This window comes from Sphaeramia orbicularis, chromosome 12 (assembly GCF_902148855.1).
Source record: "Sphaeramia orbicularis chromosome 12, fSphaOr1.1, whole genome shotgun sequence".
NCBI lineage: Eukaryota > Metazoa > Chordata > Actinopteri > Kurtiformes > Apogonidae > Sphaeramia > Sphaeramia orbicularis.
Window position 1 is genome coordinate 22,886,487 of NC_043968.1, and position 18,416 is coordinate 22,904,902.

The 18,416-nt window shown below is 40.3% G+C and overlaps 1 protein-coding gene across 1 annotated transcript; it reads right to left on the reverse strand.

Moving 5' to 3' along the window:
• Positions 1–62: 62 nt before the first annotated feature.
• On the reverse strand, positions 63–18,239 carry ppp6r2a (protein phosphatase 6, regulatory subunit 2a). The gene is made up of 24 exons (XM_030148980.1): positions 17,814–18,239; positions 14,983–15,152; positions 13,988–14,242; positions 12,548–12,734; positions 12,103–12,240; positions 11,941–12,006; positions 11,712–11,824; positions 10,948–11,061; positions 10,697–10,823; positions 10,270–10,422; positions 7,800–8,024; positions 7,628–7,692; positions 7,306–7,421; positions 6,585–6,670; positions 5,586–5,666; positions 5,401–5,498; positions 5,142–5,199; positions 4,850–4,977; positions 4,643–4,767; positions 4,415–4,559; positions 4,185–4,273; positions 3,737–3,926; positions 3,295–3,402; positions 63–1,934 (listed from the first exon to the last, which is right to left on the reverse strand). The coding sequence occupies exons 3-24, from the start codon at positions 14,212–14,214 to the stop codon at positions 1,886–1,888; spliced, it is 2,688 nt and encodes an 895-aa protein (XP_030004840.1). The 5' UTR covers positions 14,215–14,242; positions 14,983–15,152; positions 17,814–18,239; the 3' UTR covers positions 63–1,885.
• Between the last annotated feature and the right edge of the window lie 177 nt (positions 18,240–18,416).

Below are 18,416 nucleotides of genomic sequence, written 5' to 3' on the forward strand. Positions count from 1 at the left end.
CCAAGCACAAACATGCACTCTTCATTTCTATATTGATCTGAATGGGTTTCAATGGCACATGCTTTTCCCTTAACAGTACAACTATCACTTATTTGAACATATTTTAGACTCACTGCAGGGGCTGAGCTCTAGACAATATGGAATAAAAAGTCTTTCCAAACTTGATGTCATATGCATGAACATACCCAGTGTTTCCAAACTGTAGAATTAAAGCAGATAAAATGCACACAACAGTCTCTTAAGAGTTGAATGTACCTCAGATCATTTATGATTAGATGGTGTTACCTGCCCTCCTCCTGAACGTCTAATGTAGACGATGAAACAACTTCAGGAGCTGATTAGAGGTGAATCTGTGAACTCCTGGTTTTCTCACTCAGGTCTTCTCCAGGAACAGACTGGATTTATGCACAGGTGCAATGACAACAACCAGACAGGCAAAGCCAAGCATTTGGTATTAATGTGGTCAACCAGACACTTTTAATTTCAATTTTTTAAACAATAATCGTAGAACCTGATCGCTGTCAAATGATTTAAGTAAGTACACCAGAGGCCTGGAGCTCTGCAGAACCCAGACCTGCCCTCGTTCCAATCCTGCTGCTCAGAGAAATAAAACAAATATTAAAAAAAGAAAAAAAAAAAAAAATACAGCGTCACTCTTACCAAATGCCACTCTCGCCCTGTGAGTAAGTGCTTGGTGGAGAGAGAGAGAGAAAAAAAAATAAAAGGAACAGACAATAGTAATCTCAAGATTGGTTGTAAAATTACTTTTAAATGTAGATAATATTTGTATATAGGTAGATAATGTTTGGTTGATTTAAGGGGGATAGCGATAAGAACTTAAAAGGTCAATACAATCAGAAGGTCTTAGCTCACTAGCTAGGTCAACAGAGAACTGGTTATACATGCACTAAAAAAGGGAAAATGAAATTTAAAAATCAGGAACCTCAAATCGAGATTGTAACCAAATTAGTTTGTGTGATCCTACACCAAATGTCTCGTTCTCCAACAACGCTAGACTGATTCTTTTAAAAAGAAAACGTGGAATTTCATTTTAAATAAAATGGCTAATTGACATTATTGCACATGAGCAAAAGACAGTAATACTATTAGAGCTCTGTTCGTCGACCCACCCTCCTCCTCCTCCTCCGACCCTCTGAAGCACTTCAAAACATTCAGAAACCTGGTGATGTATGACAGATATTTCATCAACAGTAACCCCAAAAAAAAAGGTAAAAAAAAAAAAAAAAAAAAAAACCTGGGAAAACCGGATAAAACCTTTGCTGTGTGAGGACAGATAAGACAGCCAGCAGAGATGAGGGTACAACACTTACATTGTGCTATAATGTACAGTAAATGGCTGCATAAGTGCTTTCTCTTAAGCTGTAAGAAAAAAAAAAAGTTTTCAAAAAAGTATTTATTGTTGAGGCATTGTTTTTGTTAATAGTTAGCCTGTGCTATCCATTCAGGGGTGATGACATAAAATCCCTAACAATCGGGCTCCAACAGCTTTGAACAACTAGGAGAGAAATCTTTTAGGACATAAAAAAATAATGACGATGTTACCCCTCGGATTCTGTCATTTCAAAGATTGCTGCTACATTAAAACCGCACGTAATTATGTGCAACATCAGAAAAAAGGCTTTGAAGATGATTCCTCTACACTCCGTTCTGTCTGTTGGTTTGTATTTTCTTTTTCTCATTTTTTTTTTGTTTGTTTTTACATGTTCTGCTGCCTCATTATTGGTGTTGATTGGCAGTGTCCAGTCCAATAACATGGCAGAGTGATTCAGTTAAAAAACACCGGAGTTGCAGTGAGGTTATTTAGGAGAGTCACTCTGGAGGAGGTGGACAGATCGCACCGTCCCATTTCACCATCCACTCGCACTCAGACCGGCCCGTTGACAGACACTTCCTGTGGCGGTGGCGTTTCCTCTCTGTAAAGATGACAAATACATGACGAATATGATCATCTTTATTCCGCTATTGTGGAACATGCACAATGTTTATTAACCCTGGGGAGTTCTCCTGTAGCGATGATTACATTTACTATTATTCCCCAAAACTAAACCAACTTTCTACACGTTTTAAATCCAGTGTGGTTTACATTTCTGGACTTAGTGGCACATCAAAACCTGAAAATCCAAGTAACAGCATGCCTCTGTTCACTGGACTGTTATTCACATGCAAAAGAAAAAACACAAACAAAACAAGAAAAGCACTTGGAGAGCCCAGACCTCCGCCAAGACAGATCCCCCCCCCGATCACCACCAAAATTTAATCATGTCTTCCTTGTGCCAGTATCAACATTTCCTGAAAATTTCCTGAAAATCCATTCATAACTTTTTGAGTTATCCTGCTAACAAATAAACACACAAGGCAAAGCGATCACAATACCTCCTGGCGGAGGTAAAAACACTCAGAAAAAAGTTCAGTTGAGGTCTGAACTCCACATGGCACTGTTAATATGACACACTGTGGGGAATTCAGTCCTCAGAATGTGTAATGACTGCTCTAAGTCTGAAAATACATCCTTGCATGTTTTATAAAAGGTTTTTTTAACAATATAAAGCTGTCCAGAACTCCTCTTCTTCTGCTACGCAGTGGAAAACATGTCCTGTATTTTCCTTGTGTTATAACATTCTTTGTTCCAGGGCTGGGACTGACTGTTGAATCATCAAAGAGAACTGTAATCTACAATTTAGAATTAAAATAAAAGCACAGCACAAATGCTGAAAAATACATTTAAGCACATTTTATTTTAAAGAGAAGGCTTAAGCATAATCTAACATCAGCTGTATTTTAATCAGTTAAAATTTGTCCTAATTATTTGACTCAGTTAAGTGGCACCAGATTGAAATACAGAAGCATGTTCCTCAGTGTGTCAGTGGTGACAACACACAGAGGCTGAATCAGAGTCAAATGAGCTCATTTATGGGTAACTTAAATGTTGCTAAAAGGAGTGTCACTCCCACAGGAGGAACACTTTAACAGGTCGACTTTGACAACTTACTGTCATTGTTATCTGAAATATCAAAGTACAACTGGGGTCTTTATTACAGAGGAAGTGTGACAGAACCGTCACTTTTTCTTTTGTTTTATTTCTATATTTATGTACCAAACTAATCAGTATTTATGTACTGATTAGTCAGTAGATGGTGTATAAACGTTATGAATTCCTATCTCAAACATGTTTGCAGTATAAGTTACCATGGAGATTGACAATAAGAAATAAACCACCGCTGTGATCCTGAGAGCCCAGGGCTGAACCCCTTAAACCTGCCCATCAACACTTACTTCCTGTCAGTCTGTGTGGTTACAGGCGAGTCTTCTGCCGGCTGCTGCTCTAATGCTTTTGGATGATCTGACAGAGAGAGTTTCTCCAGAGACACTGGACTCTCCTCACTGCAGAACACAGACAGACAGACAGACATGAGTCTAAAAACCCAACTCTACTCTGTCTACACTTGTAAAGCACAAACTTCTGGAACATGTTCAAAGCTGAAGGTTCTGCAGAGAAGCACTCAGGACAGATTTTTACTTAGAAAAGCAGAACTGAATGAATCCAGTCATTTCAGATGCTGCTCTGGTCTATCATTACCTCAATGTGGTAATTATGTTTCAAATATAGATGTTTATACACACACCAGCTCTCTGTGTACGACTGAGAGGGCACTGGTCAACAGGACGACTGCTACTCGCCATCACTGAGTGAAATCATTCAGGAACACTCTCAAACCTTTTGAGGTCAGCTGTCTTGTTGTGGGGGGCACATGCTGTTTCCGAGGCAACGGCTGCGGTGGGAGGAGCATTGCCGGATTTGTCATCCTCCTCGCTGTCGGATCCCCCTGAAGAGCTGCTGTCTGAAGCCACGAGAGGAGCTTTCTTCCCATCTCCCGTTGGCCAAGCACCAGAGGAGGCACTACCATCTGCAACACACACACAGACCTGTTCTGTAACGTCTGAACTGGACCAAAGTTAAACCTGGGTTTAGGACGGGAACCTTCCATCTCCAACAGACAAGAAATGTGAGCTCTCCCAGAGAAGTCTAGTTGTGGACTTTGGCTTTTCTAATCCTCTGATTAAGTCAACTCTTTGTAGTTTACATGACATTTAAGCAATCAGCCGAGTGGAGAAAGCAGGCTATACCCAGTGGTTTAACTCTGAGAACAAAGACAAACACTCACCACTCTTGTCGTGGTTTTGTTTGGCTTGTTTATCAGCGTCACTGCCGCCTGTGTCCACAGGAGAGCTGCACCTGGGATCAGTCTCTGTACTACAGGAAGGAAACCAGGAACTGAGTTAAAGCCATGTGAGGAACGATTATTGTTCAACACAAGTTCCATTTTCGCTTTCAGTTTTCTGACGACTATCCATGGAGACAAAGAAAATACTTGAAAAGGGGTTGGTTTCTCACCCAGAGAAAGGCTGGAACTCAGTGAAGTTGGCCCAGCCAGTTTCCTGTCTGTCTGTGGTGTTTCCAGCTGAGGTGTCCCACCCCGCTGGGCTTTGGGATGCTGCATTACCTCCAGAGTCCCTGAAATTTGCTGTCCATCCTGGACCTGAAGTCAAACCAAGTTACAGTCAGGATGATGTGACACTTGTTCCTCAGTAGTCTGAGCTGAGTTGCTGCCTTCATCTGTACCTGGATCTGATGAGTTGGGCTCAGACTCCTCATCCTCATCAGATTCAGACCCACGGTCCCGAACCCGGCCCCCGTTCTCCAGGCTGCTTCTGGAGCTTCCCTCTGAGGTCTGGGACACCCCAAACCTGTCAGGGCACAGAAGTGGAGGCATGGCAGAAAACAAACCATAATAAAACGACCAAAAGTAATAAAAACCTTTTAATTTACCTCGTTCTGGATTTAGCTTGTGTTGCATAGTTTATCTCTTTCTCCTCCCAAATGTCTTCTTCCTCATCAGCATCATCAAACTGGCGTATCCTCTCCTTACAGCAGGCTTCAAAAGCAGCCGCATTGGCCTGTGCACAAGACACATGAATGACAAACAAATATGACAATATTCACAATGCACTCATGTGACCTGTTACACATGAGTAAACATTTTATTCATTCACTGAACGTTGTGACTGACACACTGTAACATCTCAAACTGTAAATGAGAGGTGAACAGTAAAATACTTACACTATTATCATCAGCATCTAGATTGAAATTTATTTCTGCAATTCTGTCAAATGTGGCACTGAGGAAAGAAGAAACAATGTCAAACATGAGCAAATATGGTTTAAGTTACAAAATGATTGGGAAAAGTGATTGAAAGCATGAATTTATAATAATGCAACATGCATATCTACTAAAGATTGAATTCAGAATGGTTCTGCATGTCTGTATTACAACGCTTAGCAGCAGAGGAATGAGATGTGAATAGACTATTGGTCTTTACTTGATATTCTCGTCATGTTCGCTGAACTCCTCATCATTAAACCCAAATTGATCCACAAAGTTGGCGGTCATTTGCTGGATCTGATAGTCAGAAAAGGCCTGGAAAACACAAAAGCACACTGGTTAAACTGATGTCAACAAGGCCAGTCATTACACATTTTTCAATGAAAATAACATTGACCCCACCTGTTGAAGTGACAGGTCGTTGGGGAAGGGGCTCTCCATGTCGTCATCCTCGCTGGATGAATGCATGTTGTGGGTGCTAACCTGCAGGATACAGTTCACAGGTTGGATTCAGAAACAGATGTACAACACTAAACAATTAAACCTGCCTGTCATAAAGTCTACAAACAACATGTCTACTTCAGTGTCCTCCACATGCAAATACATGACCTGATATGTTCACTGTCTCACACCTGCTCCTCAACATGTGGTGAATCTCTAAGGTGAACTTCTATGAGGGAGCTGCTGTTATTACCACTTAGGTAGAACACTATGGTACTTCAAGTGCATCCTGCAAAGTAACAACCATATTATCATTATTCTAATCGTCTAGGCTTGAAACTGGATTTTAAAACATTTATTTTCATTAACACTTTTATAATATTTGGAGTGGTTTTGTGGAAGATTAGAGTTCATTTGGAAAACAGAGAAAGTGATGGCATAAAAGTTCTGTTACAGACTTCAGTTCTGCTTCGAAATGTTAAACTGGTTCTAAACCAGTGCTAATAAAACATCATCTGCCGACTGAATCCTGGGATGACCCTCCAGGACAGACGTGCTGTAGTTGAATATGACTTCACAACAGCAGTATGACATGAGCAGTTGTAGTGAAGAGAAAATATCCAAAGCAGCAACATTCAAAAAGCAACATCAACTTTTCATACTGACATTTTCTATTTATATTTTGTGGCCTAAGAAAATCTTCAGAACCAACATTGTCAGTTATCTATATAGTTTTTCCATTTAATATTATGTCTAAATCTAGAAAACAAAAGCATAAACTTCACTTTTCACGTCACTGTCTCTATTTTTTGATGGCTGATTTTATTTCATTCCAAATTTGTCATTAAATAAATCATTTAATTGCTAAGTTAATGGTTAAAGTTATAATAAACCATTCAAGGAAAATATAAAACAAAAAACAAACAAACAAAAAAAAAACAACTCATGACTGAACCCCACCAGCTCTACTGTGTTTCTCCTGTTGGTTTCCCTCAAGGTTTCATCCACAAAGCTTTCCCAGCGACCTCTGCAGTCTTCTGGCAGCTCTGCAGAAAAAAATAAAGAAATAAAGAAAAAAATCATAAAACACATCAAGATGGCTGAGTAGTGATGATAGCGTTTTCCAACTAAGATGTAACATAGAACCAGTGACCAGCAACCATGGATTCTTGAAAGAGACGCCAATGCAGAAGTGTCTTAATGTATAAAACCACTAATAGCCAGTGGATAGTAGCTCCAACAACCCTGACTGCCATTGACTTACGGTGCACTTCTCATCAGAAATACTTCGTCATTCTGGTTTTGTTTGCTTTATTCAGATCTTCTAATAAGTATGTCCATCCTTTAATTATTCCTTCATTAGTATATATTTTATGGTGAATATAAGGCCTTGATGACTCTCATGTTGGTATTTGATTGATTTCTTCTCCAACTGTTAATAAATCACAATATCAAGACAGTCAAATGGTTTTCTTGCGCAAACAGTGGATGAAGTTTAAGATTTTACTGTGTCAGTAAACGTGTTTATCTGAAGCTCCTCTGCCTCAGCCACTTCCTTTTGCTGAATCTGGTCACTTCCACCTCCAAAAAGCCAAGCTGGCCAAAGCCAAAAGGGAAAAAACGTGGCTTCTTATGTAAGATCTATGCTCAGATGATCAGACAAACTACAGGCTTCTAATACCTTTGATGAGGTCTGTAATCTGGGCCTGTACTGGTCCTTTCTCCAGGTTCTGGACCACCATGTTGGCAATTCTTGTCAAATGACCCATGTTGCCTCTCCTGGTGCCACCTTCAGCCCTAGGATTCACACACAGCATAATTACATATACAACACAACTGTCACACAACAATGTTAAAGGGTCAAAAGATAGTGAAGAGAATCCACCATCAATGTGAAACACAAGACACAAAAAGAGACAACATCCAGCTGCAGAGGAATAAATGTAATGCTGTGGTTGAAAATGTTGTACTTCATATGTGAGTGCATTTCTAAACAGACTTACTGTATTTTATCATTCTCTTCCCATGCATCAAGGATCCTCTGCACCAGTCGACACTTCTGGAAGAGCTGCAGGTTCAATAAAAAGCCACAACCAAGACATTGTAAGTGCTTACAAAATACCACAAAAATGACTGAGCACAGCATGGAAACACCATAGTACCAAAGCTGCTTACATGTGCCACGAGGGCATTATGGGTAGAGGTCTGTGGGTCACTGGTCCTGCCTGTCTCCACCGCCTCCACCTGAGCCTCAGTGGTCGATGCTGTAGGCTTCCCATCGTGGTTCTGGAGGCCTGGGCTGGGTCGCTCCTCTGACGAAGGGTGGTTCAGAACAGCCGCCACACACAGCTCCACTTGGAAGTGCAAAAAGTTATTCCAGGAGTATTTGAAGAACAGATCCTGCACAGACAAAAACCCACAGACAAAAGAAGTGAAAAGATGCAGAAATGCATTTAGTGCAGAACAAACGGTGATATCATGGAATAGAGTGAATGCCTGTACTTATGAATAAATCAGATTTCAACATAAGGTACAGAAATAATTTTCATCCTTGCCCACTTGATTTACAGCAATATTTAGATACAGTGGGTATGGAAAGTATTCAGACCCCCTTAAATGTCTCACTTTGTTATATTGCAGCCATTTGCTAAAATCATTTAAGTTCATTTTTTTCCTCATTAATGTACACACAGCACCCCATTTTGACAGAAAAAAAAACAGAATTGTAGACATTTGTGCAGATTTATTAAAAAAGTAAAAGTGAAATTTCACATGGCCATGAGTATTCAGACCCTTTGCTGTGACGCTCGTATATTTAACTCAGGTGCTGTCCATTTCTTCTGATCATCGTTGAGCTGGTTCTACGCCTTCGTTGGAGTCCAGCTGTGTTTAATTAAACTGATTGGACTTGATTAGGAAAGGCACACACCTGTCTATATAATACCTTACAACTCACAGTGAATGTCAGAGCAAATGAGAATCATGAGGTCGAAGGAACTGCCCCAAGAGCTCAGAGACAGGCACAGATCTGGCAAAGATTACAAAAGAATTTCTGCTGCACTTAAGGTTCTAAAGAGCACAGTGACCTCCAGAATCCTTAAATGGAAGATGTTTGGGATGACCAGAACTCTTCCCAGAGCTAACGGTCCAGCCAAACTGAGCCACCAAGGGAGAAGAGCCTTGGTGAAAGAGGTTAAGAAGATCCCAAAGATCACTGTGGCTGAGTTCCAGAGATGCAATGGGAAGATGGGAGAAAGTTGTAGAAAGTCAACCATCACTGCAGCCCCCCACCAATTAGAGCTTTATGGCAGAGTGGTCCGACAGAAGCCTCTCAGTGTAAGACACATGACAGCCTACACAGAGTTTGTCAAAAAACACATGAAGGACTCCCAGACTAAGAGAAATAAGATTCTCTGCTCTAATGAGACCAAGATTGAACTTTCTGACCTTAATTCTAAGCGGTATGTGTGCAGAAAACCTGGCACTGCTCATCACCTGTCTGATCCAGTCCCCACAGTGAAGCATAGTGGGGGCAGCAGCATGCTGCGGGAGCGTTTTTCAGACAGGATGACTGGTTGCAATTGAAGACGAATGAATGCGGCCAGGTACAGAAATATTCTGAACAAAAACCTTTTCCAGACTTGACTTAAACCCAATTGAGCATCTCTGGAGAGACCTGAAAAGCCTGTCCACCAACGTTCACCATCAAACCTGACAGAACTGGAGAGGATCCCCAAATCCAAGTGAGAACAAATTGTTGCATCATTCCCTAGAAGACTCATGGCTGTATAGGCTCAAAAGGGTGTTTCTACTCAATACTGAGCAAAGGGTCTGGAAACTTGTGACCATGTGATATTTCAGTTTTTCTTTTTTAATAAATCTGCAAAAATGTCCACAATTCTCTTTTTTTCTGCCAAAATTGTGTGCTGTGTGTACATTAAGGAAAAAAAAATGAACTTAAATGATTTTAGCAAATGACTACAAATATAACGGTGAAAAATTTAAGAGGGTCTGAATACTTTCCATTTCAAGCCATTATTTTCCAGATCAAATGCACTGACACCTAGGTAGCTTTTCATGTCCCAATTTTCATCCTATTTTTGGCCCCAATATTTTATTAAAAATTCATTAATTTTGGGATGGCTCAGACCAAGAGTATATTTTTTGTGCATTTATCTGAGGTCATGATTAGCTACATCCTGGGGGGATATATGTCTAAATTTCTCTTGTATTATTGAGTCTAAAAAAGTTGGCAAAGTGCCAGGTACCAAAATGTACCAAGTTTCATAGAAGCATCCTTTTAGCAGCTTCAAAAGCTTGATGCTTCCTGTGATGGTGTAAAAGTTGAACCAGCTGCCCAGTGTATGTTGTTGATGTTGAATGGAAGCTGGATGCTATTGCATGAAATTGCTCCAAAGAAGCCCCGCCCACTGCCCTTTGGCTAGGTGGTGCTGTAAAAAAAAAGCTGTGTCCCTGCCTCTAGATACTCACTGGATTAAATCAATATGTGACATGGGATACAGGTCCAGAGTTTGTCAAAACATGCTGAAGTAAAGCTCAAACATCTGAATGAGTTCTGTGAGCAATGAGGAAATGGGAAGCTGCTTAGGCCAAATGAAACAAGAAGCAGCTAGGCTCAGTATACCAGTAGTAGGTCCATGGTGGCAAGATTACAGAGCTCCTGGCAGATACTGGGGGCACTGGTCTGCAGCAGAGCGGCCACCAGCCGGGCCATGTGAAGGCGGGCGTTCCCCAGTGGCTGCTCTAGAACGCCAACGGTCGTCAATATTGCACTTTTCTGTGGAAGAAACGACACAAATACAACAGTTAGTCTTTCTACATTTTAATACCAATACTCAATTACAGTTTCTTTAAACCACAAAAGGACCTCATAATACTGGAAATGTGGATCATCCTTTTGAAAAAAACAACTTTATTTACCAACATAATTCATTAAAAGATTCATCATTTCTACTTATGTACTTAGGTTTACTACTTAAACTCAGCATTTATTTGCATTTGCTTACACTTATGTTTAGCACTTATAGTGCTTGATTACTTGTCGATTTTACCTTGGGGGGATCCAGAAGAAGCTGCTGGAAGTCCTTTAAATGGGGCTCAATGGCATTTAAAATACTGCTGTTGACAGTGTAAGACCTTTCATAACCCTGAGAATACAGATCCATCAGCCCTTCCAACCTGAGGTGCAAGGACATAAAAACAGGAGGTTACTAAGCCTGAGGCCATGAATGGGTGACATTGTATCATTTGTCCTGACAGAGTGGCTTCAGTAGTGATTATGAATCTAAATTCATTCACTCACCCAGACCTCCTGGTCTCCAGTAAGGTAAGTAGCACTTGAGTTCCGTTAACAATGGAGGCCTCGCTTTTCTCCCCCTCAAACATGTTCTTGAGGAGCCCTGCTACACTTTCCTGCCTGAAACACACAGATTTATGTTATAATTTATTTTCCGTATTATGTTGCATACGAAGCAGTTTGCTGGGACCAGTATGATGTTTTTCTACTACTGCCGATACTGGATGATATTGGAGTAGAATTTAATATAACTATAACATCGTCAGCCAAGTACAGGTGTCTGGTTCCTCTGACAGTAACATTACACAAACAAACTCAAACTTGCGCAAAGGTTTAATTGCAGTCGAACAGGCTCTGTTAACTAATATTTAAACAGTCATGACAACCTGGGGTTTGTTTACTTTCCAGAAGTCTCTGTGCCAGATTGGAAACTTGCATATCTGGAAATCTGATTTAAGGGACTAATGTGTTTATTATCCCTTTCTAATCTTGATCTCATCATACAGCAACAGGACCTTTAAATCTTGTATTACAAATAACCAACAACAAATGTGCTAAAGGTTCGACTTGATTGAATACAGTCTAATGCTGCTGTACCCAATTCTGAACATGTATTGTCACTTGCTATTATGCCTTCTTTGTTTCTGAAATACATACACCTCCGCACTCACTCTAAACACTACAAACAATTCTGAGTTGCCAAGAAACTGGACAGAAGTGACCTTTACTTTTCCTCTTTAAATTTCAATTCAACAGACATGTTAACTTACGACTCTAGAACAGCCAATAGTGGGTCCGCCTCCACATTCTCCTGCATCTGATTGGCCTGGTCACGACTAAGGCGGATGATGTCGCAAAGCGTTTGGGACGCATTTGATTGTCTCTGAAAAGTAAATGAGTAAATCACAAAGTTTCTGTGACCATTTTAAATAATATCAATACAGACAGGGTCCGAGCTTTTTGATGTATCTCAGCGTATTATGACAAGTCAACACCCACCTCCTCATCTCTGCCAGTATGGATGAGCTCTGTGAGTCTCTGAACCAGCTTCTCCTCATTCAGCCACTTCACAAGAACAAACATCAGCCATTAGACTCTTTTAAAGTCTTCTTTAAAAAAAAAGGTGATATTAATGCAAGTACATAAATCTGTATAGCTCACATGGAGGACATCCTGCCTCAAGGGGGCGGGCTCTACACAGCTAATGAGGCGAAGCAGAAGGTCCATCATCGCAGAGGCATCAATATGTTTTAGCACAAGACCAATAAAGCCTTCCTTCTTCTTTAGAAAGGTAATCACCTGGAAGAAAAACAGAGTACTTTGGTTTCCAGGAAACAGGCCATGCTGTATGAATCTGAACATGTAATCATTCATCTAGAGCAGGGGTCACCAACCCTGGCCCTTGAGAGCTACTATTCTACATGTTTTAGATGTTTCCCTCTTCCAGCACACCTGACGGTCATTATCAGTCTTCTGCAGAGCTTGATGTTAGGCTTATCATTTGAATCAGATGTGTTGGAAGAGGGATACATCTAAAACATGCAGGATAATAGCTCTCAAGGACCAGGGTTGGACATCCCTGATCTAGAGTGTCTTGTCAGCGTACCTGTTCAGTTTTTCTGGCAATGAGATTACCAATGGTTTTGCTGAAGAAGCTGGCAAGTAGAGGGTTGAGAGGTGGATCCTGCTCCAGGAAGTGGTACAGCATCTCGAGGAGAGACTCGTCCCCACCCAGCTTATCATTTATAAGGGATACATCTGAGGTTAGGAGCTCACAAGCAATATTTGGAAACCTTAAAACACAAACAAACACAAAGTCAGTGAGGATTTGTTTTTTTAATTATCTGAACGTGTAAGGTTAACCAATATTACACTCAACTAAATTAAACTTAAAGGTTTCAGTGTGGAATTTCAGCATCGATAAGTACAATAAAGGAAAGAACTGAACACAATCATCGTTGATAACAATGAAACCTGATTTAAACCAAAAATATAAACTTAGAGCAAACCAAATAGTTATTAAATATAATAGTTATAACTGGTAGAGACAAAAATGATAGATTTACTGAGACATGGCTGAAAAACATGTAGGATAAATGACTAAGTACAATGTTTACTGTCTGTGCTTTTTTATCAAACTGCAATCTAGCAAATACTGCCTTGATGTCAGTGCTTGAAACCCACCTGTCATGTTCAGTAACCTGCTGTCTTTGCAGTATTGACACATAGACTCATTACCTACTGGTCTGTTAGAATTCTTTAAAAATTCTCTTAATGATTTTTTTTTTTTTTTTTTAATTAGAAAGATACCACACATCCATGAGTTGGTTCAGAACTCTGTTTTTCCTGGATTTCTCAACTGAAATTTAGAGTTTCAATGGCAATGCAGATGGCCTAACTGTGCCAGTTAACTTCACATAAATTAACTATGTGAACTGGTAAATGAATATAAATGAGGACCAGTTGGCATATTAAGTACTAAATAAATAAATTCTCTAATGACCAGGCCCATTACTCCCATTATAAATTGTCTCCTCCAGATTTGACTCTCTCAACACCCTGCTCTTTGGGATCTCTGGAAAAAAAACCCAGAAACTACAGTTCATTCAAAACAGAATCTTAATGAGGTATCGTGAACAGGAACATATATCAGTTTTCCACTAAGTCCATTGGCTCCCCATCACCTCCAGAATCCACTACAAGTTTGCTGTGACCACCCCACTGGTACCTTCATGGCAACACCCCTGACTACCTGTAGGACCTCCTCACCCCTCACACTTCCACCCAAAACCTCTGGCCCCACAGCACCATTTTTGACAAAATATACAGCATGTCATAACTTTTAACTAGAATATTTTTTTCATGACTACATGTGTGATAAGAACACAACAACATGTTAGTGGCATAAAGACGCGATATGAAAGACAAGACCCCTGACTTGAAACCATGTATGCATCACAGATTTGGTCTTGGTTACCAGCTGTAAAACCAAATCACTGCTCCCTGTCATTATTTATGTGATAAGTCAACAGTATGTGGTCCTCACTTAAAGCGGCTCCTCTCCTCCAAGTCAGCGGGCGGCTCTGTGGTGATGAGGCTGACCAGCTCCTGCATGCAGTGGTCCTGGGAGAGGAAGAGGAGCAGCCGCCGATTTTGGGCCTTGCACTCCTGCAAGACATCATCCTCCTCCATCAGCTCCCTCAGCGTCACGTCCTCCCTGTCCAGCAGCTGGTCGATGTGGGAGGTGGTGTGCAGGTCAAACTTCCAAAACATGGTGGCCGCTGGGACAGGGGACAAAGCCCTGGGCCATAGAGCATCAGAATGAGGAGAGGAAAGGTAAAGAAAAAAACAGAGATGGAGGAGGATGGCAGGACAGTTCAATAGGGGCCAGAAACAATGAAAGAAAGGGGTAGGAAAAGGAAGGAAAGAGTTTAGGCGTAGGTGGGAAGGAAGCAGGGGAGAGAAACTGGTGTAAACACACATTGGCTTAACAAATAAGTGCTGAAACAGCACTACCACTTAGAGTATGTCTGTTTCTATCACCTGCATAAACAAGTTTTAACATTCTGTTAGAACGTATGACTTCCTGAAAATGGAAATGAATAAAGTCTAATTAAATATGATCAAAATAAGAATTAGAGTAATCAAATGTAATTTGCCTCAACAAAGTGCATTCCATCCATGCATATACTTAGATCAGAAACCTTTTATGAAGCAATCATTTTCATTTGTGGAAAAAAACATGTTCAGCTTGTATGGATATTTTTCTTAACAAGGTGTTTAAATCTGCACATTGTTGCACACAAATATATGTCAAAAGATCAATGAGGCAAGGAATATAAATTCAAGTTTTGGACAACAAGAAACTAAGACATATTGTGTAGCCTAGTTAGAAATTTGGTAAATATAAATACTCTAAGAAAATAGTTCACAAATGAAAATACTTCATCACTTGCACTAAGAACTACTTTTACATACATTTTATTTATTTATTTATTTACTCTTACAAAGAGAGGAAAATGCTTAAATGCTCACACATACCAGTGGATGAAATGTGGATATCTTTAATCAGACCTCCCCCACGGGCAGGCAGGCATTTGTGTTTGTGCAGATGACAGAGAGTGTGGCGAGGCCTGGCATTTATCAGCATGGGTCTCCTCTTAAAACACAGGCCTCTTTAGGAGATGAGACACTGGAAGGCTCACCATAACCTGCACAACACCAAAAGAGCACAGACTCATATTCAGCTGCAGAACAAATTTGGAAGAAATAACAAATCAAATGTATTATATTAGTGTGTAACATTTGCTCAAATATGGCATGTAATCATATACATAAAAGACTATTGTGTACTACATGTTGTTTACAGTGATGTTTTGGTTCATGTACTGTGTTATCTTCATGTCAGTTTGGAGCTGATAGTCTTTGCTCTTGTGTAAATTTGCCACAAGAAATATTCTACATTTTAACTGTAATGCTAAAATTTCCAAATGTGATCCAATAAAAGCTAAAATTTTTCATTGTTTTAATAACCTGAAGAGCTGAAACCAGCAACAGATATGATGAGGATGCCTGCATCAGTACAGACTTAACTCCACACAATGGTTAGATACACCAGCAAGTCCAAGAGCCACTACAGTGAAAATTCCCTACAAGACAACATGATAAGGATATCTTTAAAGTTTGATCAATCAGGTATTAAAGTCTGCATGTATGCTTTTTGTCAAAAGAGCTAAAACCAGTCCAGTTCAACGGAGAAGAACTACCAAGAAGAATGATGGCCTGGACAAATGAGAACCTACACAGACAACTTTTTGTCAAATTTTTTTGGGATGAAAATGCATCACAGGTTAAGGTCTACAATGCAACAACTGCCCACTTGAGTTTTTTACTTGTTTATTTAGAATACGTATCAAGCTTTGGTATGAAATGTTTACCTCTGGAAAAGATAGATTATGCAGTCCTGTGCAGCTTTACAGGCTAAAACTTGTTTGATTGTTACTTTGAGTTAAAATTGCACTAATATATAAATATATATATAAAGCTACTGTATACTCACTCATCACTTCATATTTATACAAGATGGGGACAGGCTGAACAAGATTTGGAAAAGATGTCTTCACCATCTCTCATTAGCAAAGTGTCAGAGGCTTTTAAATAAACACTATGAAATAATAATGCTGAACATAATTGGAGAACATTCTAATATTTAACATTTTTGTGACTAACCAAGTATGTACCACTTGTTTTTCCTCATCAACTAGCTTTCTCAAAGCTAGCAAACCTCAATGCTATCGACTGTTGATCATGGAAGTAAAACTGAAGGAGGAAATCAAAGTACTTCCTCCTTTTTCTTTTCCTTTTTTCCTGACGAGGACCCCTCCTGCACATTTAACAGCAGCAGCGTCCATCTGGCATACATTTACAGAGTACACAAGTGCAATAATAACCCTCCAAACACTCCCTGTGGACACTGAGCAGGAAAGCGAACGCTTGACTTTACATCCAAAATAGAACCCACCAGAGGCAGCCTCAACAAAAACAGTCTAGTGGCATATATAACAGACGATGAAAAGAGGAACAATAGCACACATAAAGGGCATGCATGTGGATGTTGTGAGTCAACAATAGTCTGTAATTAGGCAAGTGAAAAAAGTGGTGAAATGAAGAAGCAAGAGCCCGTCCGTTTACATAAACTCTCATTTAAGCTGAAGGGAAATAAAGACAACTGATTGGAACTGGATGTTTACCATGTGCTCCTGATGACATGCACCACCAAATCCAAACAATGTCTGGTGCACTCCAGTGGACAAACAAAAGCAAATAGCTACATTAACTTTTTGCCTGCTTTTGTTGATGTTTTGATACTCAGATGCAAAGCTGATTTATAGTGATGGTCATTCAAAAAGTACTTTGTCAGTACGCAAGTAATAGGATCTACTTGTGGTTTTCTGCAATGCTGCACAAATGTTAACGGTGTCGCTGACATTGCTCTGGTTCATACGAGTATGTGTTGATGATGACGGGTTTTAGGACACTATCGTACTGTTAGGGGTCTCCGTTTGTTTAAAACTGTTCAACAATGAGGGAGACATCGATGCGTAGCTAAAGAAATGTAAACTGATCTGGCGTAACCTTGGCATGATCAGCACATCAACTGACTGGCGGTGAGAGCTCAGATTTCTGTTTACTTCAACTCCAGTGGAGGTACCAACACCTAGCAGTACAAGATTAAAAACTACGCGGAATAATGTTACACGAGTCACAATCGTGGCGTTTCCCGTGGCTCTCGTTTAATTAAGTATCTTTTTCTTTGAAGGTAACCAACGTAAAAACGAACGCAGACGGAGTGATTTTAATTTTTCAGACGGTGTCACGGTATGCGGGGCTTCCCTGCTGCTGGCCTCTGACCTACAAACTCCAAATCAACAAATTTTCTAGTTAATTACGAGTCAATAACGAAAATGTGTCCAAAGTTTGCTGAACCAACCACGGTCGCTATTCTCAAATGCAACCAGCTACAACCGTGCCTCCAAACTAGTTGTCGCAACGTTTACTGAGTGTTTAATACTTACACAGATTCCTTCACTAAAGTTAACTCAGTAGCTAGTCTTTTCACCATCAACTCCCGATTTTTATCAAGCATCAAATCATTTATTTTGCAAACACTTAAAGTAACGTTAACGTTAGTTCCTCCTTTCCTCTGATTAGCTTGTAAGCTAATTAGCCACTATCAGTTAACGTGTACTGAGCTGAGTTAGCCAACTTAAATAGCTCTCCAAGTTATGTTCAACTTTGTCGATGCAGGTTCGGAGTTCACAATAGCTAGTCGTGAGCGTAAACTCATCACGGCGTTTCCATCCAAAACTTACCTTTGATTTAGAGTCCGCTGCAAGTCCTTTCGTCTGTAACGGACTGTTGGTAGAGTTTTTCGTTAGGCAGCCAGCTACTAAGTCACTAGCTTTTCAGCTAACTATTAGCTAGCTGTGTTAGCTAGCACACATTAGCCTGTGAGCGAATAGTGATTTGTTTTGAAGAAGGGGTCAGTCTGCGACAGCACAGGCTACTGTTAGCTAGCTCAACTTGGCTAACGCTACTCAAATGTGGCTTTGGAGTCAACCAAATTAACAGTTCCCATACGTTAATAGCTACCTGACATCAACAGCAAGACAAGTTACTTCAGATATATACCGTATGATCCGTACTCACGCATAAAGTAATTCAAACGCAGAGCTTAGTTTAGCATGCAAAGCAGGAAAAACTCAGTCATATTTTTCGAATCAAAATGGCGTCACGGCTACGAGAGCGCGCAGAGCACTACACGGGGAACGTGCATGGACTTCAGGTAGTGTACTGAGCTCAGCACTTCAGTCCAAAAACAGAACACAAAGATATGCGGCAGAAAGGCACCTACAGAAACCCGTTTACCTCTCAGTCTGTGGTACAAGTAGAACTGTCCCACTCCTTATGGCTGT

Excerpts from the sequence above, each read along its gene's own strand:
- ppp6r2a (XM_030148980.1), bottom strand. The coding sequence starts at position 14,214 with ATGTTTTGGAAGTTTGACCTGCACACCACCTCCCACATCGACCAGCTG. Across the intron at positions 5,667-6,584 it reads GGAGAAACACAGTAGAGCTG|GTTAGCACCCACAACATGCA; the intron begins GTGGGGTTCAGT and ends TGTATCCTGCAG. Across the intron at positions 3,403-3,736 it reads AAGACAGCTGACCTCAAAAG|TGAGGAGAGTCCAGTGTCTC; the intron begins GTTTGAGAGTGT and ends TGTGTTCTGCAG.